The 21,451-nt window shown below is 39.0% G+C and overlaps 1 protein-coding gene across 1 annotated transcript in view; it reads left to right on the top strand.

Annotated features, from left to right (window-relative positions):
• The window catches only part of LOC124163721 (high affinity cGMP-specific 3',5'-cyclic phosphodiesterase 9A), an 870,491-nt gene that overhangs the window by 608,594 nt on the left and 240,446 nt on the right, over positions 1 to 21,451 (top strand). Inside the window, exons 4-5 of the mRNA XM_046540795.1 lie at positions 3,696 to 3,788; positions 3,942 to 4,076. Of these exons, the coding sequence (XP_046396751.1) occupies positions 3,696 to 3,788; positions 3,942 to 4,076 (228 nt within the window). The remainder of the gene's footprint in view (positions 1 to 3,695; positions 3,789 to 3,941; positions 4,077 to 21,451) is intronic.

Here is a 21,451-nt window from a genome sequence, read left to right as displayed (position 1 = left end):
ATCACCCAGATTGGTAGATGCTTGAGAAGAAGCTCTTGTCATCGCTTGCGAATGGGCGCTGTGACATTCAGACTCTTGAGTTCCAGCTTTATACGTTTACATCTTAGCTCGCAGTCACCTCAGTATGCGTGTTCTGAAACCAGCCGCAAATAAAAGTCAAAATGGAAAAGGAAATGCTTTAAAGAAGTCTGCCTACCATTAATTAAAGTCCTCTGTGGCTCTGGGGAAAAACGAATTGTCTATTCCAGTCCATCCGGCAAAATATCTCTCGTAAAAAGGCACAAATAATAAGTCCGAAATCTATCATGACGGGAGAAAAAATCATCAATGGTCGACACATTTTCACGAAACAGCTCCCACTTAGGTTTCAACAGTAAACCTGCGTTATAATTAGTAAACAATGGAAATTGTAATTCTCTTCTTGGATAGATTATTTGGACGAGAGCTGAAGAGCTTGGTAAAACATTAGGGTTTTCTTCGGTTCCACATACACATGCGTATTATGTGTTGTGATATATTATAGCCCATATTGCTCCGAAACCAGAATATTATTCGAGTGAATGAAAATGCAAATAAAAAAATATCTTCCCAGTTTTGTAAAAATAATGGTTATTCATACATTTTTGCTAACTCACGTACACATCATAGTTTTTATGATGATTAAATATATCAGCTATATGATTAGCTATTTCGTGCCTTGCATAACGATGAACCTGAATTCATTTACGTACTCTCCACTTGACCAAAATAGTACATAAATAACCAATGTTAAAGGCTCACTTGGTTATAGCTAGAAAGGTACACTGTTCCTCATAGACCCATCCAAAGAGTTAAATTTAAAGTTGCGGATAGGTTTAAAATAGTTTGAAGCATTCGTTATAAACTATGAGTTGCACTCATAATTTCTTTGCTGTTCATCTAAGATGACACCATAAACATTCTCTATGCCTTTCTTTATCAGGAAATTGAAATATGTCGTATAATTAATTCACTTTCTTGTGTTAAACCTGAAATAAATTCCTGAGGCACAATTTACGATGGCACTCCACTATTAACCTCTTCCTTGCTAATTATTTTTTCTATGAATGCATCCCAGATGAATATATAAGTGGATTCTTTTGAATTAGTCTCGTGCGTGCTTGAAAATTATCAAGGATGAATTCTATTTAAGTGACTCAAGAGATACACCAATCACGGCTCGTGCATTTTAGGAATGTCAAAAATTTTATCAGGCGTACTTAATTTGACGGTAAATATTTTCAGAGAAGGTTTTATTGAATCGAAACTTGAAGCTTGTACGTGGTGGAAGAAAAGAAGAAGAAAAGAAGCCCACATACTGTGACGTTATCTTTAATATTTTATAATGCTCATAACTGGCAGTTACCAGGAAGACTGGGCTATATCTTCTTGAATTTCAGAGTTACCTGAAGTTGTAATATATTGTAATATGTTATGGTGTCATCCATATTATCAATAAATAACACTTTGTTACCCCCTAAATAATTTATATTTTATGACCGATTTCGTAAGTTACACCATTATCATATACATAAAATATGATATTTTCTTATACTTTTTCAAATATATAATGTTTTCTGACGGTTTTATTATTAGACGCTCGTCTTTTGACGGAAATCTGTGTCACAATATTTGTAAAAAAAAGAAGCCGGCGTAATTAAAGCTTGGAAAGTAAAGTTAGACACGAGAACTCGTTTAAAAAAATGTTTTCTATCTCCACTTGTTCATCTTAAAGGGAACAATAACTCTAGCAAACAATGCCTCTTGTCTCCCATCTTAAAGGTTTGTGCACTTTCTTCTACCATAGTACAATATTTCAATTATTACCATTGCAAAGGGATCGATTCTAACCTGCGGTGAGATTTGAAGTCATTTTTAAAATGATTGTCTCGCAATATCCCGGCACTAAACACAAATGTTATTATGGATGTTATTTCAGCTTTCTTTACCAGAAAAACGCATTCAATGCATATGGGATACTTCAAATAATCTTCAGAAAACTCCGCTATCAAATAGCTCCAGTATGCAGTTCTCTTCTGGTCATTGTGCTTTATGAATACCTTTCCACCGGGAAAATACTCTCTTTTGCATTATTCTCTTGCGTGTTGGAAAATTGGCGATAAACAACGCTATTTGTTTGGAGTTGAGAGTAGCTATTTTAATCATGATTCTTGCCGTCATTTCAGCTTCTTTAAAAATTAAGAATGTGCCTCACAAATGCGGCAGTAGATATTTTTGGAGAGGTCATGAATTATTTCATTTTTATATCCTTTGGTAGAGTCCTGTTCCATGATTTTTGTCAAAAAGCCACTGTAATCAAACCTCGGGAGGAGAATTTAGAAACGGGAACTCGTTTTGAAAAGTTGTGTTTAATATTTCTCTCTTTTTCGCATCTAAAGGGTACGATCAAATGAGCATGCATTGTTGCTTCCCCGGGGTTTAAATCACCACGGATGACATCATGACCTACATTCCGGGATTAAAATTTCTCCAGAATTAAACGGGAGGATTTTATGAAATGCATTCATTTTACGCGCACTCGAAATCTCAGGTGGAAAAAATACTTCGCTCTCCTACGCAGATTACAATAACCGGAATTTCGCTGCAATAGCGGTTCCCCTCCGTGAGGCTATAAAATAGGAGAGGAGCATTCACCATTACCCTTCAGCACTTTTCCGTCGTACGCAAGCCACGCTCTTTATCTTTAATCCGACTGTGGTCAGATTTGAATCTCTTTTCTAGGGAGAAAAACTCATAAACATTTACATTAACAATTATTCAGTGCTAGTGATATAGGTCATAGCCGGTATCCAGCAGTTGGGTTTAAAAAAATGTTCTTGGTGAAACGAATACTGGTGGTAGGTTTTTTCACTAGACTGATATTTCCTCCTCTTAAAAATATGTACTGCTACAATGTAGGTACTTTAAATATTTCACTTAAGAAGCGGCAATGTGCCTTGAGAAATGAACGGGAATATTATGCTTAATCGTCATAAAGGATACTGGGTCCGTATGCCTAAAATGTCTCACGTTTTACAAAATATCCCATCTCTTTCTCTTTCGTTTCCATCTCATCATCATTTTCAAGGATTCGTGGTTATCATGGGTTCTACAAGCTATGGCATTTTCAACACCTTGAAAAAGACAGATTGTGACGAAACCACGGACGGTTGAGGAGCTATAGATTTGAGTTTGAAAATTACCATTTGAGGTGGTGAGAAGAAAGGGGTACACGTGATTTTCTTTCTAAACCGAGTTAGGTATGCAAATTGATAAAAGAAATATTAAAAAATTTCGTTGCCATGAGGAATGAGTGAGTCTCTGTTCTGTGCTGACATCGGGTGTAAAATCAATCACACTGTTAAATAACTAGTTGATATCGTTTGGTATCTATGCCTAATTTCTGTGCTTGACTCTGTTTTGAAAAACATCACCTGTATCACTTCGCTTCTCACCCCCTCATTTGTTGCTTATATTTTTGTACATAATATATTTAATATCATGGCGAGTCCTGGACGTTTCTAAGGAATTTAGCTTTTCCTAGGTTCTGTGCCATATAGTTGACAGGTGATCGCTTGATTCATATGTTGTTTGTTATATGTTCTGGTTCATCTCCATTGCATCTGCATTGAAATCCCTCTCCTAATCGTCCCGTTTCTCTTTGATTCCCATCGCAGGTGGAGGAAACGACCTTGCTGGGGGTGCGGCGGCCGATCGTCGAGTCGAGGCCCTAGTTCAGGAGTCGGTCGTCTGCGGCGGTGCGAGTAGCGGTGGGTGGGGGGAGAGGGGGAAGGTGGAGGGAGGGAAGGTGGAGGAGGAGGAGGGGGCGGAGGAGGGGCGGAGAGCGGGAGATGAGGAGGGGGGGATGGAAGGGGAGGGGAAGAAGAGGCGGGTGGTGCTCTACTTGTCGGTGGGAGGGGAAGGAGGGGTGTGGGGAGCCGAACAGGGGGAGGGGGGAGGGGCAGGAGGGGAGGGGGAAGAGGGGGGCAAGGAGCCGGACGAGGAGGAGGTGGTGGCCGTCGAGTTCTCTGAGGACATCACCACTGAGGAGCTAAAGGGTGAGTCTATGACGTCAACAACTCTCTCACATCTTACCTTCTATTAGTGCCGTATTCCAGAACATTACTCAAGCTTTGATCCTGAATTGCAATGTAAAAATATCGGTTAAAAATCGATTCTTCGAGTTTTCTGAGGACTTCACCGCTGATGAGTTAAATGGTGAGTTTATGGCATCACTAACTCTCTCACATCTTATTCCGGCCGTATTCCAGACCAATACTCAAGCTCAGGTTCTAACTAGTGATAAAAAAAATCTCGTTTAAAAAGATATTTCGAGCAATGGATTTTATATTGAAATTAAGCGCTCGACTTTTCAACAAATATTAAAATTTGAGCAGAAGGATTGATTCATTCAATTTTAATCGATATCGACTTTTCCATCACTAGTAGGTGTTGCGAGACCTCATTCGAGTCCCGACGCTCGCTCAGACCAAACTTCACAGTTTCCAATGACATTGAGGTCCTACTCATTTTGAATGGCCAATTTCACGGATGTCCCCCGCCGTCTCCTCACCTTTGAAAAATGAAATGTCACTCGTACAAGAACTTACTCATGTGATATTGTAATTCGGCAATGCAAGGTGTTCTGAGTGGAGACTGTGAGCGGCAAGAATTTAAGCTAATGTTTTGTAAATTGCACAATCGTACTTTAACGTGGGCACTCAGGCAAGAAAATATTGAGCTCAGTTGATGCTAATTTCGGAAATCCGAACTCCAGCTTAGACTCAACTTGAGCCTTGAAATCTGAGACTCCTAGGTAGGATGAGAACTAAAGATTCAGACAGATTCTGAAATTGCGCTTCATCTTGCGCCCACCGTCCCTTCATCACCCGTCCGAACCACCTCACTCTCAGCACCATATCCTTAGGGGTTGTCCTTATTGAATGCACGTACTTACTCGTGCCATTCCACAACAAAGTTTGGGGAATAATTCGAACCGTTCGGTAATTTTAATCTAGAAAACGTGCGTCGTTTAGAACATTATTATATGATTCCGAATACTCTGTATCTGGTCCGCAGAACTCGATGTTAGATGCAGACACCACATCTGTAATAATACGACCCCGGGACCTAGGGTATGAAACGGATGTTAATAATTCTAATCGAGTTCAGGCCTCATATTATAAAATATAAATATTGTTGTTTGTTGAAAATGGTGTCCCGTAAGGTTCCGTCTATGTAATTTACTCACTTTATATACACCTTTACGCACTTCATGTCGTATTGAATATTCACCTTTTTCGAAATAAATCTGCGAAGAGTGCTTATGTTTTGTGGTTTGCAGTCTCTTGTACCCGCATTAAAATTCAACTCAATCAAATAATATCTTCAGGGCACCCTTTTTGTCAGTATTTCCAATTTTTTTAATGAAACGCAAATAAAACGAAAATGTTCGTTCTGGGTTCTCGCTGTCCCAGGAGTGATTTTATACCAAAAAATTACTTCTAAAGCCACAAAATTCAAGTACCAGCCGCGTAGTGATATCGGAAACAGAGGTAGTTCATAAAACTGACTTTTTTGAACACGATATTTTTTAGCTCACAATTCTGTTCTCTCGCCAAGTTAAGCCAAATTAAGCGGATTTTAAAGGCTTTATTAAGAGGGGTATCTTCCAGGGAACTCAAGAAGAGATCCCGGTTCGTCCCGTGGAATTTTTATTTATGTTGCCATTGTATGCACATTTCAAGCGAGAGATCCATGTATTCTATATATTTTTAATGTAATATCTACATCTACATACTACCCCGCAAGCCGCCTAACAGGCTTGTGGTAGGGGGTGTCAGGATATAGCCCTTTACATATAAAAAGAAAATGCTCAAACAAGATTGCGACTGGCATTTATTAAAGCCCTTTATCGTTCGGGGTGAAAATGAACTCCCATAAAAACCCAATCGTGAGGAATGACATTGAAAACTTATGAAATTGTTAGATCACGCCAACACGAATACAAATTTCGGTTATAAGTCGTGGTCCTATCTTATTTCTCCATGAAACTCGGACCTTACTGCCCGTCAGTGACGAAAGTGGCGGTATCTGTGAATCCATTTCAATGCGCGGTGTGTGAAAACACGTCTATGGGTCGACAGCAGAGTCCTGTATTGTAATATTCGGGGGTTGATGCCGTGGCTATAGATGGAAATCCTGGCGCCACAATCTCCAGTCGATGATGGAGCTCTCTTAACTGTTTTCTCGCCTGTAGTCCGCCAGGGGGGGGCCTTGAGAGGGGGGATGATGATGGAAGTGTATTATTTTGCGAGGGTGGCGGCGACGCGTGGAGATAGAGTGAGCTCCTCTCTCTCCGTGGGTGCAGATTGGAGGGTTGATAATGATTGGCACTCCGTCGTCTCGCGGTGGGTGGGATATTGGCTGCCTCCAGAGTGCCATTACGCCCATATGGACCCCAACAACATCTGCCCACTACTCCCATCTATTATTCTGCGGCGCTTTCTTTGGAGGAATTATAATCACACCAAGGTTGTACCCATCCATTTCTCTATGAAGCGTTTAATTTTCGAAAGGCGCTATTGCGCCTTTAAGGGGCGCAAGGTAAGGGGCAATATAAGCGGTATCGCAGGAAAAAATAGAAAAGAATCAATGTTAAGGCACGCGCAGCGTGAGATTACAGAACCCTTACTTCAATGACGGTATCGCGGGATGAAAAAGGAACGATGTTCATACAACTATAACCCGAAGGACCAGTGAAATACAACGCACTTTTAAATATTAAAAAAATATATGTATTCATAACTTTAACAATATCATGAAAATAGTGAATAATAATGGGGGGAATTTCACTTATCAGTATAATAATGGGGGAAATTTCACTTATCAGTCAGTCTTCAGTCAGTAAGCCTCCTTGTCTGCAGTTCCGCCGACACTTGAGCACACTTGGGTCTAAATCTAAATAAATTCTGAAAGCGTGAAATACGTATTCTAGGAGTAATAATCTTTCGATTTAGGCAATTAAAAAAAATAGGAAACCACCCTGTTGCGATATGTTATGAATTCCCCGATGTAAGCCTATTACCACTGTTTTTGGTTTTGTGGAATTAAATAGATATAATAAATAAAAATAATGTTTTTGTGGAAAGTTACGTATAATTTTTATTTACAAATATATTACAGAGATAGCGGGGAAGCGTTAACTTGATGTGAAATCGTCTCTGTGATACGGAATGGTGTGTGAAGTCTTGGAGAACCACGAGGTCGCAGCGGATGCGACGTTTCGCGGGTGAACAGGGAACTATTAGTTTTGATTGATGCGCCGCGCGGTGCGCTGCGGTCTCCCCGCTGCTAGGCTCGACGTGCCGCCGCCGCGTCACGTCGCTGCACGGCTTGGTGCACGGGGAAGAAGAAGCTAAGAACAGCGGCGGCCGAGAGTCATATTTCATTCCTTTGAGCGCCGAGCCATCGCCCGAGTGGGCTGTGTTTGTTTGTTGGTCGCGTGGCAATGGCGAGAGACACGAGACAGGTCGAGTCCTCCATCAACGCCTCTCTCCTTCAACCAATGCGCGGTTCTCGGCATCCAACCCATGCCGAACCACTTTTATTTTTCACGTGGCTGCTTTCGGCTTCCATCGACACCATCGCATCAGGTGTGATTTGGAGGAAATGAAGCTATTATCTAGTGTAATCTTCAGGCAAAAGTAGATTTGATTAGCTAAATTACTCTAAATTTTTGCAAAAAAATTAGCTTTAAAATGATAACTGTACAGCTTCCGCTATTATCAAATATAATATTTAGGTAAAAGTAGGTTTGATTTGCGAAAGTAGGCTTAATATAAAAAAATGAAGCTTTGGAATGATAATTATAGACCTTCAGGTATAATCAAAGAAATCGCCACCAAAAAGTAGATTCGATTATCTAAAGTAGGCTTAATTTAGCAAAAAAAAGCTTTGAAGTGACAAGTCCCTAGTTTTAGCTATTAACAAATATAATCTTTAGGTAAAAGTTAGTTTGATCGGCTAAGCTAAACTTTATTTTTAAAAACTTTAGCTTTGAAATGACAGATCTTTAGCTTCTGCTATCATCAAATGTAATCTTCAGGTAAAAGTAAGTTTGTTTTGCTAAATCAGGCTTAATTTTTCGCAAGCAATTTTTGCAAGCCTTGAAATGATAACTCTATAGCTTCAGCTATTTTAAAATGTGATCCTCGGGTAAAAGTATGTGTGATTAGCAAAAGTAAGCGTCATTCCTGGAAAAATTTAAAAGATCGTAATTTTTATGGTGACTCTCCAATTTCATTTTTTATTTCAATTGCGTAATAAACAAAGTTTTAAAGAAATTGATGAATATCTGGAAGCCACTTGTCTACTCATATCAGACTTCAGGCGCTTTATCGCTCAGAGATATTTCATACCGACAATGGACCCAGGGAAATACGGCTGAAGAAGGTGATGCACCAGCCACAAATATTTGGGCCTTTGAATTACAAAAACAAACAAACTTGCCGTGGAAAGGAAAAAATAAAAAAAATTTAAGGACAGCTTAGCTTAAGTTGGGTGCAACACCAAGGTTGGATAGAGTTGTCACATCGAATATTTTCGTCCACAATAGGGCCCTCTATGGACTGTAGGTACTCCAGTTTCTTTTGTTTGAAGGGGTACTGTAATCACTATTCGCATTGTGACACCGTTGTTTTGTTTTTCTGTTTTACTCCCGAGAGTGATGAATTTTGTTTTCCCTGGGAATGGTGTCGGCTTGTCCTTGTTATGTTTATTTTAGTCCGCAGGAGGAGTCCACGTTTTTCATTTCTGAGCATAGCGCGTGCTCAGGCACTAATTTCCGAAGAGGAAGATTTACTCGGTGAGGAACCGATTCTCTCTCCTTTGAATGAATGAACTGCTTCAGTTATTGTTTTTCCCGTCTTTCTACTCGAATTAAAAAGGCCATTTTTTTCTTTTATCACGTATGTTAAACAAAATTTGGGGAATTCAAAATTACATCGACGGGAACACGCGTAAGTACTACATGTTGAGCTGTTTTTTGGCCTTGCACCACTATCCAGGGCAATAAGTAAATTGCCAATGTTGACGAAATTTTGTGATCATCAAGCAGTTGTGAAATTTATATTGTGATTCTTATTCAACTGCAGCATTGATAATTAATAAAATATGAAGAAATAACGTCGAAAAATAAGAATTATTCATGATTTTTTCCTGATTGTGATTCAAATTATATGCATTTTAAAATTCACTGTTTTCCCAAGATTGCCAGAGTGGTAATTTTTTGAGCTCTATCATGAAAAATAGCTTTCCATGAATATTAATGTAGAAAACATAAAAGTACCAATTTTTAGGCAAATAATATAGCTTTACAACGTATATTTTAAAAAATATCCACAATGGTATACGTGCACCTTTTGCATGACTTAGATTGGAAAGGTACTTAAATTCTAGTTTATTTTACAGAGAGAATAATTGTGTATTTGTTTATTTTAATTTCGGGTAAAAGGAAAAAAATGTTATCTCTGGCATTATCTGTACAGACGATGGGCCGACGTTTACCTCTATGACCCTTAACCCCCATTGTGATCTCCGAAGGTCAAAAAATCAACAATGCTGATAAATGAACTGCAAAACTTGGGCTACATGACTTGGGCACCCTTTAAAACCTATGGTTCGACACGTTGGTTGTCACGATGTCCAGACGTTTACCTCTATAACCCTTGACCTCATCCTTGGAGGTCAAATAGTGGATAAGACGAGTATTTAGACAATACCAGTGACTTGGGCACCCTTTAAATCCCATAGATCGACACCTTTGTTAGTTTCCTATTCTTTATGCCACCCTTATGACCTTGACTGTGACCTTACTGGGTCAATGGTAGAATTTTCGTAAATAAAAGTATTATTTTCGGTTTTCTCGTGTACTAAAATCTAAGAATTGACATCTTGGCCAATGAAATTCAGACTTTTTTCTATCTCGATTTTTTTACATTCAAACCCTATAAGGAAAGTTCAAAATTTTGGTTTGGCCCCACATTGTGAGGTCAAAAGGTCAAAATTTTAAAAATTTATTTACAATTAACAAAACATAAGACCTTTCCCCATAAGTATGCCAATTTTCAAGAATATTGCTCAAGGGGAAGTTACTAAAATTAGAGGTGAAAAATGACACACGACCATTATGACAGTCCGGATAAAATCTTATAAGCTGCAACGGGTCGCTAATAAAGATAATGTGGAATTACATAGTTTTCGTTTTCATTCATTTAAAAACAATGCGGATTGATTAGGTCGCTTTTATAACTAAGAATCTCTTTATCTTTTGGGATTAGTTGCGCTTTATTGAGGACCTTTTCATCATCGCACAGGCCTGACCTTTTAAGACCTTTGTGATAGTCTTCTGACCCTGATATCCAGCTGGGATAGTGCAGTAGGGGTGGTATAAATGCGATATCTGAGACGAGTGCGACAGGGTTTTGGTCTCACGGTAAATGCGTGCCGCTTGTCGCTCCACGGGGTCTCTGCTCTTCGCACGGCTCGTCCATTGCGTCCGTCGGTCGCGAGTGAAGTTGCGTGTCACGCCTTCTTTTCCCGATCCGTCACTGCAGCCAATCACGCATTAGGGCTTCTCGTGTACATCGATGCTCTCCGGAGGGGTTCGTCTCGCATTCTGGCCAATTCAGCTAAGTAACCTTCCGCGATATGTTGATCCTCCTCATGATCAGAATGTTCTTCGTAGAGCGATAGTTGTGCACAGAATATCCTTACGTTTTCGTTCCATGTGCTCGCTAAATTACGCATGATAAAAATATTTTTATGGATAGTAAAAAAATCATAATTTTATATAGATAATAAAAAAATGATTTATTATCATGCAACTTACATAGGTGCATCCTTTGGTGACATAACAATTTCACGCAATTTTTGTTAATTTGGTAAAAAATGTATTTAATTTTAAATCTTTATTCGAGCATTATACGTAACTGTGACCTAGATTTTCGAAAACCAGGCAATTAAAAAATATATAATTTTGATAGATTAGATATTATTCATCTGGTGTAAATATACTGGGGCCTTGTCATAAGTAGCTACCTGATGCAGTGTTTTAAAAATCTTTGGCATGTATTTCTCACATTTTCATCTTATAGAAGGGGATTATATACTGACGTTAAAAGGACCATTAAAGTAAACATTTGTGAGGCACTATAACCGGGGCTACCAAGGCTAAATTTTTGTAAATTATCTTTCTAAAATGTCACTCATTAATTTATCTGTAGCTTTCCACTCCCGTCAGTCGATGTTTACTACTCGTACTCTGATACAATAGCATGCATTTCATCAATTTACACATTTTAGATTATAATTGCAACAGTTTTCGAAGCAGTAAATCTTATTAAGTGGGTTTGTGTTTTTCTCCCATTTCGGTACTTTGGACAGACTACATGTATCAAAGCTTTTCAATATTTTTCACACACCTTTACTAGTAAAATGCCTCTAAAACATATGAAAAAAGTCTTTTTGTGTATTTCATGTGTCACATTTTATTTTTAAGACGTTGTAACCTACCCCAAGTGCTTTATGAAATTGAAAATCTTTCATGAAAACTGTCAAAGCCAACAACATGTATACAAGGAATTTCTCTGTACGCTAGTGTACACTTCATCAACAAAAAATACTTTAAAATATGCTTGATTATATACAAAAATTAAAAAATCTGAATCTGTACAAATAGGCCCTGGTCTCCCCTACTCCCATTTGTGTTTTTAGAAATGCCTTGGTAAGACACCTGGATAAATACCAGTTATCAATATCCTACCCATTAACTTTTATCCAGAACACATCCCTTGCTTTGTGGCATTACGATACGTGAAATTCCGAACCCTAGGACTGTGTGTCTCCTAGGCTCTGGCTAGCAAGAGTGGCAATCGAGCAATAGTCTCCTGCGTAGAGGCTAATGGAATACGCGGCGGGAGATTGATATTGATTGGCAAACACACGCCGATGGAACTTCCCCCTCATATCACGTTACCAGAAGAAACATACCTTCCACAGCCACCCCTGTTGTTGCTCAAAGAGGACGTCCCGGTCTCTCAAGTTAGAGGAACCTAAAGGACATTTATAGAAAAATTAGCAATGCATTATCCGTAGGGAAAACTTGGCGTGAGATTGCAGTACTCTCCCGTCAATGTCGGAGTTGTTCTTGCTCCAGTTGGAATAGCTATTACCCGTGAATGATGAAAGAAATAATCGGCACAGTTTCCTGTTATTTCTGCAGAAGAATGAAAGATGGAAAAAAATCGTCGTGGAACCTGGCTTTATTAGAATGGTGTTTGGTTTATTCTGAATTATAGGGAAAGTCAGCGTGAAAAATGGAACAAAAAGTGTTGTAGTCATTTTTTAAAATGCACTTTTCATCCATTTTTGTGTTACTCTAGTCGCGAATTGCAAATTCGATGTCTCTAGTCGTGAATGATGAATGAAAACACGAATATTAAAAAAGAGGATCCTCAAGTCAGCCTCTAAATGTGTTGTCAACCACCGCGCATGGAAGTGAGTTTACAAAAGTCGTCACTCGCGGCGCTGATGGACAAGTTGATCCGAGTTTCACCGGGAAAGAAGGTATAATTAGGGACATTTGCCGAAATTAATACATGTGATGATGTGATCTATCAAATTCAGAACTCTTCAATACTATTCCTCGCAATTGCAAACATTAGACTTGCAAAATATAGGAAAAAAAGTTGATCACATTGCACTCATCACCGCGCCGCGGTCATTTTTGAAAAGCGATGAAAATACGACCGAAGTGGCAACAGAAATCAGCCTTCTGTGGAATGGAATTGGGCCTCCTCTATGCAGTCCGCCTGAATGAAAACATCTCGGGATGAAATGGATGAATTGCGGAATTGGGATGTAAACTTCACGAAAAAAATCGATGCAGCCGAGAAAAACTCCGGAAATTTTGGGTTTCTGGAACTGGCGAAAATAATTCATCCCATCCGACAAAAAGCAATTCCCGCGAAATCGAGGATAATTATTCAAACGTGAATCCCTTCCTTCTTCAGATCGGCATCAAATTCTATCCAACCCAACTTGAAGCACCTTGAGTGCGCAATTAGAAGGGATATCTACATCTACATAATACCCCGCAAGCCGCTTAAAAGGCGTGTGGCAGGGGGTTTTTGGACACCAGCCGTTTACACATAAAAATGAAGTGCTCTAACGATGTTGGGGCTAGCGTTTATTAAATTACTTAATGGTTCGGGGGAAAAAAGAATTTCCATATCTATCCGTTTGGAAAAATATCTCTCTTAATTTGTCGCTTCTATCGGACCTGGAAATATAGTGCGGCTTTAATAATATGTTCTCCTTGTCACTATTAGAGATATTCATTCTCAATTGTTCAAGAAATAGAAGCCTAGCGCTTGGGATAAAGCAATGGGTGTGAATTTCTGATAGTAATAGATACTAAATTGATATTGCGACTGATGCAATTTAGGTTTCAACAAACCAATGCGGAAACTATTTTTCAACATATGATTATTATAATTCCTAAATTCCACAAAGAATGCCACGCATTTGCATGATTGACTGAGTAATTACTATCACTAGATCCATTGGATATTCTTCATGGAATAATAGATAAAAATGGCTAGTCATCTTTGGCGTTGTGTGAAACATTGACGGAGACAGGGTTTTACAGGGTGGAGATAGGCCAGAGGAGGGAGACTGATACGCACGCGAAAATCGCAATTCGAGCGCCTGATGTCGCGTTTCCGTGTCTTCAGTTCGGAAGGACAAAGGCCGTGCGTGAGTTCATATGCGTTCATTGCATGTCGGTGAAGCGACCCTAAGTGCGTGCGTGAGCTATTAAATGGGTTTGTGTGTCAGTCGAGGAGTCGGAATTTATAAATTTATATCGAGTATTCGCGGAATGAAACGAAGCTCCGAAGGTGACAAGTGAGTGAATCTGGGATGGTGTGCACTGTGCTCGCCGGAGTCTAAAGTTGTAGTGCTGGTGGAGGGGTGGATGGGCGAGGAAAACAATCGAACAGAAGTCAATTACCATGGTAATATTACTAATACTAGGTAGGTCGTTGCGCATCTAGTGGTGACGTCATTTGAGTGTACATACAATTTTGTATCAACAGGTGCATATCAACGGCTTGGTTCCCAAGGAGTGTTATTTACTTACTCAAGGAAAAAGGTCGTTTATTTACATTTCTCACGAATTTCAACCTATTTCTACACCATTAATGGAGCTGGGTTAGAAGTGTTATGTTATTCTACATTATTTTAGATTCAGAACAAATAGAGGAAGCTATTTTTAATACAGCCGTAGGATATGCACGGAGAAATTAATGATACTTGTATTTTGTTAACATGTTAATACCGTGTTAGCGTCGACTCGATACGGTATAACAATAATAAAATGAAAAATTTCTTAAACAACCTGTTATTGCTACTAATGCCATAAATCGAAAAATTGGAGATTTCTTAGTTTAAAATGAATGATAAAACGTGTCATAAATACAAAGAGGATTCCCGGTACGTTGAACTGATGCCAACTTAACGCAGTGTAAAGAGTCTAAAGAAACTTTATATTTTTTCTGAATGACCGGAAAATGAGTTAGAAAATGGCCATAGAAATCGAGAAAATTGGATGGTGTGGTGGTTAATGTTGCGGCTAAGAAAGGCAAAGGCCTGGGGTTTGATACCCGATCCTAAGGAATATTGTCTCGTGGCAGTTATTGTGAATCAAGTAGGAAAAATGAGCAATAGAAATTTAATGTATATGCAAAGGTATGATGTATCTCCGTAGGTATAATATTCTGTAATGCCCATGAACGTACATTTTTCGAGCTGAAGTTTGATAAATGTTTTAAAAATGCTATGATTTTTATTACGTACGTCTGGAATGTAGTCAATTCACTCTTTTTAGTCAACTGAAGCATAAAGAGATTAATGAAATATATTATCATTTCAAATGATTTTACCGCAAACACAATATTGTTTCGTGTAAAAATACTTTCCATAATCAAATTAATATTTTTGACAGGTTTTGGTCTCTACAAATCTGGATTTTTATGATATTTAGTCCATCAGAACTTCAGTCCTCAGCGTGTTGTTACCTCAAAATAAATCATCCGTTCTTGGCAATATTCTGTAAACGTTTTTTATTATATATTTTATTCGGAAATCGTTCAAATAAACGGTATAAAATTTATACAAGTGCAGTCCATTACTTTGTACAAATAAATACGAGAATTAGCAAATTGGTGAAATAAAACTCTTCAATCCAATTAAATATACGTGAAAATCGAGTGATGTGCCGTAGTTTGAAGGCTAATAACTTCCACGCTACGAGCGCAGGATCAAGTGGGCGTGTGTCTGAGGACGCGTCTTTGTTGATGCCAATCCATATCGTCCCATCTCTCCCCCTCGTGGCGCTCGCCTTGTGGGCGGTGCACCTTTTAGCAAGATTGCATTCATATCACGTGCTGCACGGGATTGATATGAAAGATCTCGTCTGGCCGCATTTGATCTAGCCTGATCTCTCCTAGCCCACATACACGCGGTCTCAAGTCCTTCGGAAGCAAGGAATATTTATTCTCCTCCTCTTTCCAGGAGCTCTCCCCTGCAAACAAGATTCGTACATTGTCGATGAGGATCAATATCATCTTCAGGAAAATAAGGCGGTTTCCGCCGTCAGTAAATGCAGCTTTTTCAGTCAGTAAACTTATGTGAAAAAATGTGTTTTTTTGCGCTAAATATCTCACAATATTTGGCCTTTATGATATGATATTTAAATATTTTTTATTTATTGATCATACCTTTCATGGAAAAGGTAACTTTACGCTAATCAGGGGGGAAAGAGTTTTAAAAATTGTATGATGATGAGGAGATGGAGGCATTGTTGCGTAAAAAGTCACATCTTCCCCTTTTGAGTCTTTAGATTCATGTATACCTTTTGCGTGACTTCAATTGCATGGAATTGGCACTCCGTTGACTCTCTTTTAATGAGAGAGAAAATGAAGACGCCTCGCGACACCATTTCGGGGTTATCTTATCACCTTATCATTATATTATTGGACAATAGGGTGGCTTTTTATTATTTTTTCATTGCCTAAATCGAAAGATTATTACTCCTGGAGTACGTATTTCACGCTTTTATATTTTTAAATGACTATATCTATTTTTCGCGATAAAATGAGAAGTGAAAATTTTCAAGCGCGCGAAAACGCGACGGCTAAGTATGAATGCTAGGAAAACGCCGTGTGACGTCGTTCTGGCTCCCGCTGCCGCCAAGTGAGGTGACCTTGGGGCGAGGCTTTGAGCGCTGATACGGCGCAGGCTGCAAGCAAGTAGCAGAGTACCCTGCTAGCAAGTAGCGCTTGGCTTAAATAAGGATTATTAATACCTTATCAAACGAAGGAAACTTTCCGACCTTAGCCAGTTTTAATAGGTGATTATTAAGACATGTTTCCCTGAGCCTGTGCCTCGTGCATGCATTGGTTATCTCAGACGATGTAAAATCCTATCTACTCCAATAGAAACGAGGTCCCTGTGACGGCATCGCATGGGCGCCAATTTGGCCTTTTTCAAATGCGGTTAAATTTGACCATGGCCATTCATCTAAACTGGGATTTATAAAACCATATAATTTGTATATTATGAGTACACTAATGGTGGGTAACGAATTGCCTTTCGTTTTCTTTGATGAAGGAAACTACCCTATTTGACTTGATTTTACAACAACAGGGGTGTTAGTTCAAAATGGTTGTCATCAAGCTGCGCTCATTCCAGCATTCTTTTCTCGGGATATTACCATAATTATATGAATTATGTAGGAACGGGCCATACCATTAAAGTGCCAAATGAAAAAGTCTTCAATGCATTTGTTCCCACTCTCGCTGATGATGAAGTGATGCGTACGTTCTAGTTATTTAGCTACATGTAGCACCTTGTAAAATTGCAATCGCCGATAGGCGGCTAGTCCCGGATTGTATGTCGCTCCTTAGGGGAACTGGAATGGCAAGAAAAAATGAGGGAATCGACTACATTATTTTATGAATGAATTTAAGCTCAGTAATTCGTAATTTCAGTGATTATTACTCAGATCATCTCCCTGCCTTCCGTCCTTTGATACGCATGGCTATTGGATGGAAGGCAAAGTGTTTTTGCATGAAAATCATAGAAAAAAGTATTTAAAATCCTGTGAAAACTTTTCTAAATGAGCTGTGGGCTTATGATTATATTTTAATCAGTGTTAAAATTTGCTAGGCTTGTATTTCATATGAATCAGTAGCAAGGGAAGCATTTATAGCTTTCCTCATTCCGAGGTCAATCTATCTTAGCTCTGATTGTTCACATTAAATGTTTCCGCTGCTCATCGTTGGGTGTCAGCTTCCTTCTGTAGACTCAAAGCTTGGTTTCCATTTTCTCGCTCTCTCCTGTTCCATCGTGGTTACCTCATCCGCACTCGACCACGTCTCAGCGGCTAGTTTGGCCGAATGCATGAACCAGTGCCCGTCAAGTCCCAGTTGGAAGTGAAATGGTGCTTGAATCATAGTTGACGTGCGTTCTGCCTGGCTCAAGATGAATGATGACAGCTCGAAAGTTATATGCGCCTGGTTCCTTATTTGCGGTCTATTTTTTTCTCTCTTTGTTAAATTTTGAGGATGCATTTATCTCATTTGTTTCATTGATCGCGCCCTAAAATGAGGAAAAGCTTCAGGTGGATTATTTCCTATTCTACTCGGCATCCTTGCGGTGAAAACTTCGTGAGTTTATGTGAAACAATATTTATTAGTGTATAAAGGAATAAAATATACATAAGCCTTGATTTTGTGTCAGTTTCTCAGTAAAATCTTCTTCTATAGTTTCTTTTGATTATATTCAAGTTATATACTAGATAGTAATACTAAATAGTATTTACTTAGATAATATTTATATAATCAAGCATGCACACTATAGGCATTAAGCCTTTTTCGTGTAATTAATTTGAAAATTAACCTAACAATGTACGGAAAATGTGTGTTCTCTTTAGAGTCTGCCTTAAACAGGCCATACACATTCCCCTTATTTTATGAGACATTCGTTTTAGTTATTTCAAGAGGACACAATACCAGCAATCCAGAAATATCTCTTCCATCACTGATCATTGATAAAGCAAGTATCATGTAGGCCAACCAGCACTCAATAACCAAATGATGGATCTGTGAGCCGAAACGCCTTGTACGCATTGAATGACGATTCCCAACGATAGTTGCCTAGTAAATCGAAAATCGGTTACGGAGGCACACATTCATATGTAATTTGGCTTAGGGAAATACACATTTTAATCTCGATACACGGCTGTAGGTACGCGCTAATGACGCTTTTGCTTATGATTGCGTACCCGTCATCAGTCGTATTATCTCTTATTTTGGAATGTTTGCTTTTTTACGGAGAATAATTTTCTGCGTAAAGATAGCTGGCGGACAGTCTTAAATCATCTTTTTGCGATTATTAACGAAAGATTTACTTCATCCCTTCCTCAGAATTATAAGCCAGCTGAAGCATACACTATAAAATTGCTTAATCATCCTGTTAATGCGTTTCACCTGGAGAAAAAAATATACTTTCAAAAATTCGTATTATATTTTCATATTAAATGCTCACATCCTTCTGATCGCGAAATATTTCCCACGTATCGTATGTTTTTCTCATGCCCTACCTCAAAATTGGTCGTTCGGAGATTAATTGAGTTCACCCAGATTCATCTGCTTCAGCCCGTCGCTTCGGGGGATGATCGCCATGGTAACCAAATGAGGGCTTCGGGGAACCTCCGCTAGAGCGACCAGCCTGCCTCTCGGTCCATTCCCATCTCAACGCTCTCTTCTTCTCCAGCCCTGATAGGGTGTGATTTTTTTCCATCTGACCCGACCCTAATCGCATGGCTGCCCCGGTGGTTTTTAGTGCGTGAAGATTTTTCACCACTCTCATGAATTTTTCATCTCGCCGTTCGTTTGCAAATACGCGCCCGTTTGGGAGTCTCACCAGACTTTTGATGCGTATCTCGTGTTTTTTTCACTTTCGGAATCCAGCACCGTTGAGACTCGTAAAGTAAAAGAAAGTAAAGACACCATGCGTTGGGATAAGGTGGCTTAAATTCCGTATGTAATCATTTTTTCGTAACATTTATTTTACTAGAATGGAGTATGTATAAGACTTTTTCAACTTGTGCTCAGTATTTCTTGTTGAGCACATCTATTAATTTGAAGGTAGAATTCGTAGAGAATTTTTGTCGTAGTATTTGAATGATCATCTCCTTTCTTAAACATTTCCTTGATAATTGAATATGTTGTTTCTAAGGTGTAGAACTTTTGGAAACTTTGTCAACAGAAGTACTTATTGTGTGAAATATATTATATTTATGCATGTTAATATGGTTTGCAGCGTAAAACTTACATTTTGTACTGTTTTAGACCTTAATAACAGATATCGTGAAGCATAGGCTAAAATTGATATTGATCATGCGAATACTGCGATAAATACTCCTTACAAATTACATCCTTAAGTGAGAGCTGCTGCGCATTTGCTTTACTCCACTAATTAACACACACACGTTGAAACGTTAAATATCCTTTAGAAGTCACGTTATGTATGTAGTGCTTTGAAAAACGTCCGTCGCGGAATAGCGACTAAGGGGGATTTATTCTCTGGTAGTGGTTTGATAGGAAATATATCCGTCTTCTGAGCCACGGTGAGATGTCAGCACCTTGCTCGGTTAACCCATTCCGAGATTCGCCTTGGAAGAAATTTGCTTAGTAATGTGTATTGTGTTTAATTACATTATAACTAAAGTGGTGTAATCGGTAGCGTACCTGACCGGCTATCGGCAGATTCTGGTTCGAATCCCGGCTAAGCTAAATTATTTCTTCCATGGCAAGTTCCATCCTTTGTTTATCTCATACAGAGTTAGTTTCGAGTAATATTTTACGCAGTAATTACTCCGAATTTGACTGCCAATGTTAAGCTTTGGCAGTCAAATTCGGAGTTATGCATGTTCGGAGCAGAGCATGTTGATTTCTGTACCTGGGATTAACATTTTTTATAAATGATGAAATCACTGCTTAATCTATAGTTTATAGTCTATGCTCGGCTTTTTTATCCCTGGATTATTGGCCGCCGAAGGACCTGGATGGCTTTGGTGACCTCACACCTCTTTCCTTGGACGCTGAAACTACGTGAACTTTAACGTGAAAGACCTCTCGGGAACACTGCAGTGCATATGTTTTTCTTCTCGCACTCGTTCACGATATTATATTGTAATTAACAAGATACAATTCTGCTTGCTTTTATGTTATGTTTTATCAGGGATGAGTCGATTCAATTTTTTTAAATTCCGATTCTTTCAAATCGATTCTTAATTCCGACTCCATCGATTCTGATTTACACTAAAATGTGGGATATTAATTTGTCAGTGGCATTGCTGTAAATTTTAGAAATGAATAACACACACAATACAACAACAAGAATAAAATAACAACTACAGTTAAGTGGCCCATAAGTGTACTTATTTATTAAAATAGCGAATTAGTATCATGGTAATATATCCTCAGCTTTAATGTGATGAAAAACACTCAAAACTGTTTCAGACATAAATTCTTAACTGAATAATGTAGATACATTCCAATATGGATCAGGTATGTGGCGGCCTTTATGCTCCAAGCTTAAGAGTCCATTTTCAAAATATTTATCTTACTTGAATCGATGGCATCCGAATCGACTTTAGGCGATCGATTCTGTAATGCGATTCTTTGCCCGAGAATGTGTGGAATTCATAATCGACATTGGGAATCGACTCATTCCTAATTCTCACATTTTAACCTGCTTGCTTTTTTTAGAATAAAACTCGCTCATCCAAAACTGTTATTAATTTTTTTCAAGGGTCGTATTTGCCCTTTTGGGACATTTGATCACGTTTCCGCCCGGGACCCTTTGGGAATCAGTCCACCCCTGGTTGGGAACAATATATGGCTGTTTCAATGCAGCGCATCTAGTGTTTATGTGATCTAAGTTAGGGGATTAAAAAAGTTGAAATGCACGATGCGCATTGGATGAAGGAGGATGAACCTTCCACTTCACCCCGCGCGACTGTCTTCTTTTTTCTGTGCCCCTCTCTTTCTCTCTCTGCGCTTCGTTGCTTCTTTCTCACGCCGTGCACGGATCATCGATTCACTCTTCTGGGCTCCGTGGCCAAAGGCTGCTCATTGTGCATCCTGCGGTGCACGCAACACACACAACACCTATGTTGCGAAGGAGTGCCTAAGCAATAATACCGTGTCGAACGTTATATTTTAATGCCAGCATCTACTGTCGACTATACTCAACCAATGGGGATGATTAGGGATCATTTTTAACCCCACGTCATCTTGAT

The sequence above is a fragment of the Ischnura elegans genome, chromosome 8 (genome assembly GCF_921293095.1).
Source record: "Ischnura elegans chromosome 8, ioIscEleg1.1, whole genome shotgun sequence".
Taxonomy (NCBI): domain Eukaryota; kingdom Metazoa; phylum Arthropoda; class Insecta; order Odonata; family Coenagrionidae; genus Ischnura; species Ischnura elegans.
This window is presented reverse-complemented; position numbering and strand designations above follow the sequence as displayed.